The sequence below is a fragment of the Petromyzon marinus genome, chromosome 1, assembly GCF_048934315.1.
Source record: "Petromyzon marinus isolate PM22_M1 ecotype Great Lakes invasive population chromosome 1, UKy_Petmar_22M1.pri1.0, whole genome shotgun sequence".
Taxonomy (NCBI): domain Eukaryota; kingdom Metazoa; phylum Chordata; class Hyperoartia; order Petromyzontiformes; family Petromyzontidae; genus Petromyzon; species Petromyzon marinus.
The window spans coordinates 34883305-34894998 of record NC_133667.1 but is presented as its reverse complement, the minus strand read 5'-3'; the positions used below and the strand labels follow the sequence as shown (position 1 = coordinate 34894998).

Below are 11694 nucleotides of genomic sequence, written 5' to 3'. Positions count from 1 at the left end.
CCATCTGTTAAAAAAGAGTTTCAACCCTCATCGGATTCCTCCAGTATAAATAAGTTTTTTTTTTAAATCTGAAACTCACATCGCATCGCATTGCACATCATGCAATGGCTTTTTGACGTTTTGTACAAACACCTCCTCCTCGTCCTCCTCCTCCTCCTCCCTCTCCCTTCCTCCTCGTCCTCCTCCCCCTGCACCACCGAGCTGGACTGAGATAATGAAGGACACTCAAGCCGCTTCGCGCAAAAAAGCGGACAGATCCCAGCACAGACCTCGAGCGAAACCCCGGTCAGCAGCCTCCATCAACGTCTCTCCTCTTGCTCATTCGCTGGGCTCCAACCCCCCTCCAGCAGCCCCCCCACCACCACCTCCCCGTCCAGTGACAGAGCCAATATCAGGCCCGAGTCCGCTTCACTTTCAATTAGCAGATAATAGAACCCGTGGTTTTATTTCTTTTATTCTTTGCGCAGCCGCCTTGGAAGACACACGGACGCACAGTGGGGGGACGGAGAGAGAACAGAGCGAAGCAAAAAGATGGTTATCGACGTAATTAAAGTGAGGCAGCGCTGTTGTCTCGTCGCCTCTCATTATTAGAAGCACCTCTCTTTTGTTGTGCGCCTGTGTGCGTGTGTGTGCGTCGAGTCTGTGTGTGTCGTTAGCCGGGTCTCCCCCCCTCTCTCTCTCCCCTATACACACACACACGTGGCTTTATAAAAGGACTCCTCGGCGTTTTAGTTTAAACGGGAGTCCCCGCTGGATAGAAGAATCCACAGACCGTGGCGATGTCTCCCAAATATTCCGCAGCCACCAAGCTCTTGACTCTACTGCTGGTCCCGAGTCTGGCTCACGCGATGCACGTGAAGGTGAGTGCTGCGGGTACTTCGACACGTCACGCGTGATGGACCTCGAAGTGCACCTAGCCTGGCACGAGCGCCGTGGTGACGTCACCGCCACTTAGTGGCGGTTGTTGTTTTCTGTTGTGTTATTTGTTGTTGTTGTTGTTGGACCTCAACCCAGCGTCTCCGCGCTCATGCACACGCCAGGCACACGAGGTGCGCGTAGCCGAGGGGTAATGTGAACCGGAGCAGTCCGGAACGCCGTTCCGGGAATTGTTTTGGCACTCAGCCACATCATACATCTCGCCTTCGTGTTGTCCTCTTGACGGATACTTGTGATGTGTGTGTGGCGGTAGTGGTTAGCGCGCTGCGTTACAAAACCGGCGACCCGAGTTCGATTCCCGCTCAGGGGACAACACCAGCGGAGTGTAAACATCGCTGCTGGGGAGACAGAGGCGGTCGGGCGTGGTGTTGGCCACCCACCACCTCGTGTAACGTACCGGCCTTCACAAGTGCCCGCTGACAGCACGTATACGTGCTCTTACACAGCAGATCCGTGCGGTGTACGTAACGAGCCGATCTCATTCTCTTGTTCTGATGCGTTTGCAGAGACCCCCTTCGATTCCGTTGCCCCTAAATCCTCCCCGTGCGTAAAGTGAGTGAAGACGAACGCAGCTAAAGCCATGGTAATTCCGCTACCAAGGGCAATGCATGCGATGCAACAGCCCCAGTGGTTCCGTTACAGCGGAACGGTGAATGCAGCTTCTTTTTTGTGCTTATGATTATTATCATCATCACCCTTCCCCCGCACCTCCGATTAGCACGGCTGGCTAGGTACGGTGCGAAAGAAGTTGAACATACATAGATCGGTCCAGGGTCTCTGGGCTCCAAGTGAAGCTACCCCTGTAGGGCCGTTACCGTAGAACTGCGATGCAGCTGTTCCTGTAATTCCGTTACCACTTGAATCAAGATAATTTATATTCTTGGTTCTTTCGGTAAAGTCACGTTGAAGGGAAGCAATAAAATAATAAAATATATATTAAACAATAAAATTCAACGTGACTTTACCGAAAGAACCAAGAATATGAATCACTGCAGTCACGAAAGATTTAAATCAAAATTCAAGATCATTTAGTTTATTTATGGCATAATGAATTTCCGCATGATGATAAGCAACTTTGTTGAGCTAACATTTGTGGCCAGGTCGCTTCTGCAAAAATAAGCTAATGATTCGGTGGGCTTAACATGGTAAGTTAAAACATATATGTATAATTTAGTTTTATTTGTATTTTTTTCAAGTGATTTATTTACCTTTCCTATATTCTGGACTCCTATCGCGTGTTTTATATTTTGTTTGTTGTTGTAACGTTCTGACCCGCCCCTACTGGACATCTGTGAAAAAAGAGCTTTATAGCTCATCGAATTCCTCTCAAGCATAAGTAAAGATTCTGATTCTGATTCATCGCTGTAGGCTCAAGCGGCTCTGCTTGAAGTGTACACGCGCGCGCGCCTCGGGTTGGGTTTCGATGAGTGGTCGTGGTGGTGGTGGTGGTGATGGTGGTGAAGTCGTGGACTTAACGTGCACATAGCCTGGCACAAGCCGTGGTGACGTCACCGCACTTAGTGGCGAACGGCGGTTGTTGATGGTGGCGGTGGTGATGATGGTGATGATGACGGTTGTGGTGTGGTGTCTACGCAGCTGCGCGCACCGCGGCGTGAGTTTTACTTTCATCCCCTACCCCGCACGCAGGAGCTTCAACTGCCCGAGGATCTCAGGGTTCTCTACGATTCCCAGGACAAGAGGGACCTGCAGCTGGGCTCCTACCGGAGGAACCTTCGTGAGTGAATCGTTGCATCGCGAGATCCACGCCCCATCAGCCCTGGATCCATCAGCTGCCGCCCTTCGCTGTCGCCATCCCTCGTCGTGCTGACATTATAATCCGTAATCTGGCTCCGGCGCGTGAGCTAAACTCATCGCTTCATCTGCTCGCCTTGTCGTCCGCTCGAGGCGCGTGCTCTCCTTTTCCTTCGGCTTCCGTTCCTTTTCGGGTCTCTTCCCATAGGCTGTCGTTCGTTCATTCAGATCGACGCGTCCCGCTCAAGCGCACTTAGAGTCTTCTTAATCATCGTCGACACGTTCTGTCTGATCCACATATTTCTCTTGGCGTCTACCAGTTATTACACGTTATTTAAAAGTGTAAATATTCAAGATCTATACGACATCGCTGGTATTGTGCACTGATTGAAGACTTTCAGTTGATTTTTTTTGGGTTAGATCGCGTAAATATAAATGTGTCGTTAAACCCGCCACCACAAATCTGGCTGCCGCCTGATGAAGATAGTTGTAATTACTGGCGAAACGTCGTACTCGGATTGTGAATGTTGTGGATTTGCTCCCCAACACACCGGTGCTGCTGTACTCGTAACGAATTGGCATGTTTTGCTCACGTGACAAATCTTACTAATTGGCTGTGACGGGTGGTGGCGGGTTTAACGACACATTTATATTGACGGGATCTAACCCAAACAAGCATAAGCCTCGTACGTGTTAATACAAGTCTCGGTTGTGACAGGGCACGCAAGACAGATTCTACCACGGGTCGGAGATTAATTAAAGTGGTTTTTTTTCTTTACACAGTTTCTAAGCAAAGGCCCAAAGGCTTCACACGTCAAACGGGCAGCAACAATCAGCACGGTCAAATAAGCAATACAAAAAGAGTTCAAATAGTTACGTACATTTTCATAACAGGCGACGTTGATGCATTTCGTCATGTGTAAGGCTGTGAAATGGTAATCATAAGGGCTACGTATGTCCAGTAACCGTATGCACACTGCATGTATGGCAACGCGAGAGCGATGCGGCCTCTAAATCAATCATCATGTGGTTCTCGCCTGGAACACTCCCGTGATGATGATGATTGATGTAATGGCCCCCACATTGGAGAGTGCAGTACAATGAGGAAGGGCCACTGCTCGAAACGTCGCCGATTATACGTATTTATTTTTCCCCTTTTAAGGCTAAACAGCGTTCTTGACGAAAGGAGTTGAGTTACTCTTGTGATTATTGCTTTGTCGCGAAAACGAAATACTTTGAAGTGAATGAGTGCGTTTTGCGAGATTCCGCGATGATTGTGCGATTGCGTGAATGAGTGCAGCTTGAAAAAAGCGCTTGCCGTATGTTGAGGGCTCGTGCGGGTACATGCGTGATCGAGTGAATTGGTGATTGAGCGATGGATCGGGTTACTTAGCGGGCGACTGAGTAACCAAGTGAATGAGTCTCTGCGCAAGTTCGCGAATCCGTTACCGTGTGAGTTCGCACAAATTAAATAATTTCAAAAGTTCGATACCGATCTCACGAATGAATTAAATTTACTGAATGGGTTCGTGAGTGAAATTATTATGTGCGTTAGCTGCTGAGTGAGTTCGCGACCGGGTTATGACAGTGGATGATGGACTCGTGAATCCAACTGCGGATTTCGTGAAGGAGTTCGTGGCCACTGAGTTCGCTTCTGAGCATTCATTATTGTGCAGCGAATGAGTTCGCGAATTCGTGAGTTCGCTTGCGGAATGAATTCACTTCTGAACGAGTTCGTAAATTGAACGAGACAACAGTGGATTCGCTGTTGAATGGGGTACGAATTGGTGGGCGAGTTGGCGAGCGAATTGGTGGGCGAGTTGGTGAGTGATTTCGTGGGTAAATTGGTGGGCAAGTTGGTGAGCGAATTGGTGGGCGAGTTGTTGGGTGAATTGGTGGATGAATTGGTGGGCGAGTTGGTGAGTAATTTGGTGGGTGAATTGGTGGGAGAATTGGTGGGCGAGTTGGTGGGTGAATTGGTGGGCGAGTTGGCGAGCGAATTGGTGGGCGAATTGGTGGACGAGTTGGTGAGTGAATTGGTGAGCGAGTTGTTGATAGCCCCAATGCCCGCGCGTCCACCCACGCAGGCTGCATCGACATGCTGAGCGTGGAGGGGAGCTTCACGTTCACGTCGAGCGAGCCGGGCCAACGCTGCGCACTCTTCCTCATCGCGAACCCGGACGAGACTCTGCTTCTGCACTACACGGACGTGAACATCGACTGCGGTGCAGGGGACTCGCTCACGGTAGCCCACCACTAGGATCACCCAGCTCCCACCGCCGACCGGCCCCCATTGTCTTCTCAAAGCGATGCCACAATACATATCCCCCCCCCCCCCTCTCTTTCCATCGCTTCAAAGTTACGACCAAGCCAACCTCAACCCCTCCTGAACCACTGCTGCCTGCTCTCTTAACTGTCACCATAACGTAAGCCACCACTTTTAAGTGGTGGTTTATCTCAACCACTGGCATCTTATGTACAATTTTATTCTTGCTGTGAAGTACCTTGGAATATAGGCGCTATATATAAATGTAAATAATAAGATCTCGCTCCCCCACACAACGGCCTCTCCTCTCCTGTGGCAAGCTTTTGTAATTATTTTAATTATGATTTTGGAATTATTTTGTGCATCCCGGTACCAGGCTGTTCCTACAGATGGGGTGCATCGTTGTAGGATTTTTTCAATACAAAAATAAATGGTTGTTAATATAAAAATAAACTAAGTAATTTTGTTATTTTACCAGGTAAGGCTCGCTGAGCTATATCACTCTCTTTCGGAAGAGACCTGGCTGCCACAAATGATAGCCCAACGAAGTGGCGGCTTATCATCACGTGGAAATCTAAAGCAGCCGAATCTCCGAAACGCATGTTTCCAAATGTGGAGGGAAAAATCGGAGGACCCGGAGAAAAATCCACGCGACCACGGTGAGAACATGTAAACTCCAAATATACAGGCCTCCTGTATACCTGGCGAGGTAGTTAACATCTCGCCAACGCGGAGCCCCAATATAAAACCGCATTTGCATGAGTGACTCTAAGCCTCCTTTGTATTTCGCCTTCTGCCATTCATTCCAGCCAAGGTTTTTTTGTATTATCTAGGTCAACGGCCATACGTCTTACGCAGCTCATCATCAGTTATATAGCTCCCTGATTTGTTCCGGTTATAATGAGGTCATACGTGACTCCCTGAGATGGAAATTACCCACGTTCCGAGCCTGACTCACAATCGGACTAATGGAGTTTATTATAATATATTCGAGAATGTATCGCATTGTCCGGATTATAAGGTGCTCCAGGAAATTAAGAATGCAGCCCAAACATTTGCCCGGTGTCAATACAATTATAGAAATTTGGCCACAAAGGCAAAGGCATATTACACACACGTGTACCTGATTATAAGACGCACCCGGAAATGTTGCTTTACAGAATGCGTCTTATAATCCGGAAATTGTGAACAGTCATGGTGAGATCTTTACTACCTCGCCTGGTATGCAGGAGGTTCGTGGGTTCGATCCCGAGCCCTGACGAAAATATATTTAGAATTGGCTTGGCTCTCTCTCTCCGTGGTCGTGTGGATGTGTCTCCAGGTTCCATATTTAGAAACATGCGTTGAGAGTATTTGGCTGCTATAATTTCCATATTGTAAGCCACTTTGTTGAACTATCAATTGCGGCCAGGTCGCTTCTGATAAGAGCTGTTTCAATCAGTGGGGCCTTACCTAATAAAAGAAATATAGTTTAGTTTAGTGACAATGTATGTACTGCACATTGACCTTCTATCGCACCGTACGTAGCCAACCGTGCTCATCGGATGTGCCGGATGATCCCCATGTAACCGATGGTCCCCCACTGTTCTGACGCCTGTGTGACCACGCAGGTGTTTGACGGCTGGGTCATGAAGCGGCAGACGTTCCCGGGAAACGGGGACTACCCCCTGCCGGCCGAGCGCCGCTCCCGGGACTTCTGCCGCGGCCTCGGCTCTCTGCAGCGCACGTTCAGCTCCAGCCAGAACGTGGCCATGATCCTGTTCAACATCGCCACTCCGGGACAGGGTTTCACCGTGGCCGTGAGGAAGGCGCTCAGCCACGCTCGTACGTTTGCACCGAAGGCGATAGTCGATGTGTCGCTTTATTCTACGAAAGGGTACAGGCCATCTGTAGCTGGCATCATGGTACAAAAAAAGCGCAAACGCTCTCACAAATCACTTAATTAGGAAAATAAAAACACAGTACAACTTCGTACCCTTCTGGAAGACCAATTAAGGAAAGGTGGATGTGGTGTGCCACATCCAACTTACCTCGATTCGCCGTAAACCTGTTCATAGGATTGTATAATTATCGGGTGCAATAATATAGGATGTTATGGGTACGTGTAGAACCTTGTACTCTTGTGACAGTCCCTTGCACACATCATCCCTAACTGCAAAGCCAGCCTAGCGGTGTTCCTGAAAACATCGAGTGAGAAATTAAGCCACTTGTGTACGAGTCCATATACACACCAACCCACGTGGTGGGTGTGCCTCTGTGTCTCCCTGTGCACGCGCGCGTGTGTGCGCACGTTCATTCCGGCCTTCATAGGCGCGACTCGCAAAAAGCACTTGCCCCAATAGTATGTTAAAGCTATACGGGGGGGGGGGGGGGTGGACCTTTGTATTTGTGCGCAGCATGTAACGCGGTGTCGCCCAGCGCGGACGGCATCCACACGCTGGCGCTGCCGCCCGACCGGGCGAGCTGCAGCTTCTCCATCATCTATCCCGTGGCGCTGGAGCTGTTGACGATGCGGGACAAGGGCGCCAGTGCAGGGGACACCGCCGGCCACGGACAGGAGGATGTGCAACAGCTCGTAAGGGACCGCTCGTTCGTCCATCCATCTATACATTCATCGCGCATAGTCAGCGATGGGGCCGTTGCACCAAACGCGTGACCGGCTTGCGTCAGCATTCGCATGAACTGCTCTTGGCTGCTATGCACCGGCGTCTCGAGTGATGTTTGATCCCACGAATCACGGGGGGGGGGGGCGGGGGGGGAGGCGATCACGGGGTACGGTGCCATTCCTTGGAGGGTGCCAATTCTCACTTGGAACGTCGAGCGCCAACCGAAGCGCGCAATTTGCTGCTGGAGTTGGCGCATCGAGACGGGGCGACGTGTCCAAAGTAGTGACACCACAGCCGTCCCGCATATTCTCACACAGCGTGCCACCGTTGACGCAATGGCACGCCTCCGCTCTCTGTCCACAGAGCTGGAGTTCGCCGATCGGCAGGTCGCGAGCGGTGGTGGTTGTTGTTGTCGGTGGTAAAGTGCCGGTTACTCCCACGGGTTACTCTGCCAGTCGTTTCAGTCAGTCAACCCACGACACCTGAGTCTGTCCCGTGACCTACCGTGAGCGAGCCTTCGACACCGCACGTGGCGGCCTCAAATATGCGCGTGGCCTGGCACAGGCGCCGTGGTGAGGTCACCGCCAGTTCGTGGCGAATGGCAGCTGTTGTTGTTGTTGTTACTCACACCTATTCCAAGACATCTGGCCAGCGTGGAAGAATTTTGGTATAAAACAAAAAATAGCAGCACAAGCGGGCTTCGTTACAGGCGGGTCAGTGCGGATCGACGATCCAGAACATATTTCCGCACCAGGCACATCACATCCAGTATATCCTTCTCACTATGCCTGTCGCTGCCAGTCAACGTGGCATGCTCTCGGTAATACCAGCGACCCTGGTAATCATACAGCGATATCAAATTAAGCCCTGACCTTAATCCTAACACTAACCACCCCTCTCATCCCACGGCTAACCCTGACCCTATCTCTGGCCCATTCGGAAGGTGGCGGCGGCGGTGGTGGTGGCTGCTCGTCACGCACCAGCCTCTCTTGAAAACATTCAACGAGGAATTAATCCGTGGACGCAATTGCGTCCACGAGCAGCCGAGACCAGTCCCCCCCCCACGTGCGTGGTGGGGCTGCGTTACGCTCTCGTGCGTGCGTGCGTGCGTGGTTATTTTCGTGCCAAAAAAAATTATAAAACAAAATTTTCATTTAAAAAAAAAATCCAGGTTGCCACAAAAGAGATGCACTTTCCGCTCAGGGACCAGTCGATGACCCCAATTTCACACTCATTTTCAGTCAATGCACATTTACCTAAGGCATCTATTGCCGGGCAATGGCCATTGTTCCTCGCCCGTAACCTCTGAACTTTGGAAATGTTAAAGAGAAGCAGTTTGCTGCTCGGTGATATTACACTGCCAGGAGATAAAATTAATACGCTATCATTATTATTTCGGGGGCCCGCAGGTCCACTCCGGAAATTGGATGCGGAGATAAAAATCAGGCAATTAAATAATGTTTTATCGACGGATGGAAATCTGCATGCCCGAGTGTTTACCAGTAATGACGAAGATGGATTCTGCGAAAAAGGGGAGGGGGGGGGGGCCTGCGCTATCGCGAGCAGTCGCGAGAATTCCCTGCGCCCTGGGAACGCCGCTTATTGTTTATCCCTAATTGAAAGGCGCTTATTTGTAATTGCTGCTTTGCTTTGGCCCGAGAGCGCTCATGCGCGCGGGCGCGCGCGTGCCTTGTCGCCCCACCGCTCCGCGCAGGACGCCGAGTGCGACGCGGGCGCCTTCGTCCAAGTGCTGGGCGGCAACGGTCTCAATCCCAGCACCATGAACAGCCTGGCAACGTTCTGTTCCACGCTCTCCTCGCCAGGTAACAAAAAGCGACAGACTGGAGACGATCTCCCCCCACCCCCCCACCCCCCACCCCTCCCCTTGGGTACCGTGCGCTTTGGGGCAAAACGGAGGCTCAGAGCCGAAATGAAGAGTTTTACTTCACAAGTGGTTACGCGCATCGTTCCTTCTTCTCTCTGGCATTTGCTATCGCCGTCGTTCACGGCCGCGCTTCATCCACTGCCAAAGTTAACATTGCACCGAACACTTGTGTTGCCGTTATGAATGTATGTATGTTGAACTTCTTTCGCGCCGTACTTGGCCAACCGCACTAATCAGAGGTGCGGGAGAAGGACCACAAACTAAATACAAAAAAACAGTTTTAGATAAATGAGTTTTCAACCGAAATTATTTAAAAGTGCACAGCTCCAGTGGCTTCCTGATATTTAAAGGAAGAGCGTTCCAGACAGCCGCAGAAGCGCATCTCAAAAGTGTGGCGATGCAGTGACCACCGTCTTTTATTCGATGGCCAGCCAAAAATCCGCCTGCTGCGAGGATAACCGGAGTTCGCGCGATGACGGTCAACGCTCCTCATCGAGGCGAGCAAGGTGACGAATTGTGAATTGACGAGCAAGGTGACGAACTGTGTGCCCCCCTGCTTGCGACTTGCTGTGCCCGCGACCGGCAGTGGAGTTGGCGGCGGGCTGCGAGCACACTGTGGTGCGGCTGGTGGGCAGGCCCGGCACTCGGGCTCAGGTCACCTTCTCCTTCCGTCGACTCACGCCCAACGACACCGGCAGCTCCCACGCTCGATGCCCCGTTCCCTTCTAGCCCCGAGGAAGAGCACCACGCCGCACACACACACACACTATATACACACACGATGACAGATACCACCCCCCCCCCCCCCCCGTGTAGCCTGCACACGCTGTGATAGTGGGCATCTACGAAAGCCGACAACGGCGCATAAAGAGGTGGGTGGTGTAACCGGGGGGGAAAATAAAAAAAAAACACGTGGCCGCCTTTGTCTCCGCAGTGCTGTTGTTTACACACCGCACCAGGTAATAAAGCAGAGTCAACCTTGGGGAGGCGCACGGCCCGTTCAGATATTTGCCACTGATGTTAGCCGTAGCCAGGAATCAAACTCACGGTCGCCACGTTCACAGGGCAGCGGGCCACTCGCTAACGCCCTCCGCTGCTCGTGCCAGCCTTGTTAGGTGCTTTGCTGGCAGCACTTGGCCCAAAAAAGTATTTGACGGCTACAGGGGGATATTTGTCTGAAGCTGCACACACTTTTGACCATGCAGTGCCCCCCCCCCCCATTCGCCCTGCAAGAGATGTCAATGTACAGTCGTGAAACAGGCCAACCCAGCGGTCGCTCTCTTGACGTAGACCGCGGGGCTCGAACGGGATGGGGCCCACCAATCCACGCGGTTGGGCTCTTGTGGCCAACGGCTCAATTGTCTTTAGACGCCCCCCCCCCCCGACAAGGGACGTACAAAAGCAATGGTAACAATGGCAAGTTTGCGTAAAATAGTGAGAAGTCGTACAACGCTTTTGTGTATTTATAGCGCATGCATACCTTACAGATGCTGATAATGTAATAAATATTTACTCTGCATATATATAAAATACATACTGTATATGATGTATTACAGCAGTTTAAATGAGGGAATATCCAATAACCTCAACAAACGCAAAATCTCCCTTATCAGTATTAACGCCTCGGGAAGCCAAGGAGAGCCGTGGTGACGTCACGTGCTTTTCCAAACGCCCTTGGACACCGGTTGTGTGTATGGGGAGATTGTGTTTCCCTCTGGATTCCACCCTTGTGATGCTTACGCTTGATCCTTTCCTTACATACAACGCAGAGTTGTTGCATTCCTTGTAAACTGAGGTCGCAGCCTCCTCCTCCACTTCTATGTTTTAATCTGTGTCAATAAATGTTGATAGAATTAGAGGCGTCTGTGTCATGACAAAAGTCGTCTTTTTTTTTGTCAACGTCGCATGTTGCCGTGTTGTTCACATGAAGGGTACAGGAAGGAAATTACTCTTGCATAACCGCACCAGATGACCGTCGGTTCACATTCGCCGCACACGTTTTACTGCGTCCACTTTGAGACGTAGCTAACGAACCGTGAGGTGTTCCATCAATCCGAAAACAGCGCTTTTTTAAATTGGCCCGCGTACGTCCACCGTGGAGCCCCGTCAAAAGCACCCCCCACGACCACTCCCAACGACACCCAGCTTCTGCCCCGACGCTCAGACCCTTAGAGCCCAACACGGCAAATTATACGGCGGTCATTTAGACGGCTGATAATATTGCCCGGCCTGAAACTAATTTCCTTGAG

General features: G+C 51.0%; 1 protein-coding gene across 1 annotated transcript; it reads left to right on the top strand.

Moving 5' to 3' along the window:
* Positions 1-371: 371 nt before the first annotated feature.
* CRHBP (corticotropin releasing hormone binding protein) lies at positions 372-11303 on the top strand. The gene is made up of 7 exons (XM_032950690.2): positions 372-860; positions 2584-2671; positions 4776-4933; positions 6565-6778; positions 7351-7529; positions 9275-9383; positions 10032-11303. The coding sequence occupies exons 1-7, from the start codon at positions 780-782 to the stop codon at positions 10172-10174; spliced, it is 972 nt and encodes a 323-aa protein (XP_032806581.1). The 5' UTR covers positions 372-779; the 3' UTR covers positions 10175-11303.
* Positions 11304-11694: the final 391 nt, after the last annotated feature.

Bases quoted from the DNA above. Each gene is read 5' to 3' on its own strand.
- CRHBP (XM_032950690.2), top strand. From the start codon at position 780: ATGTCTCCCAAATATTCCGCAGCCACCAAGCTCTTGACTCTACTGCTG. The intron at 4,934-6,564 runs GTAGCCCACCAC...GTGACCACGCAG, and splicing joins GTGCAGGGGACTCGCTCACG to GTGTTTGACGGCTGGGTCAT. The intron at 6,779-7,350 runs GTACGTTTGCAC...ATTTGTGCGCAG, and splicing joins GAAGGCGCTCAGCCACGCTC to CATGTAACGCGGTGTCGCCC.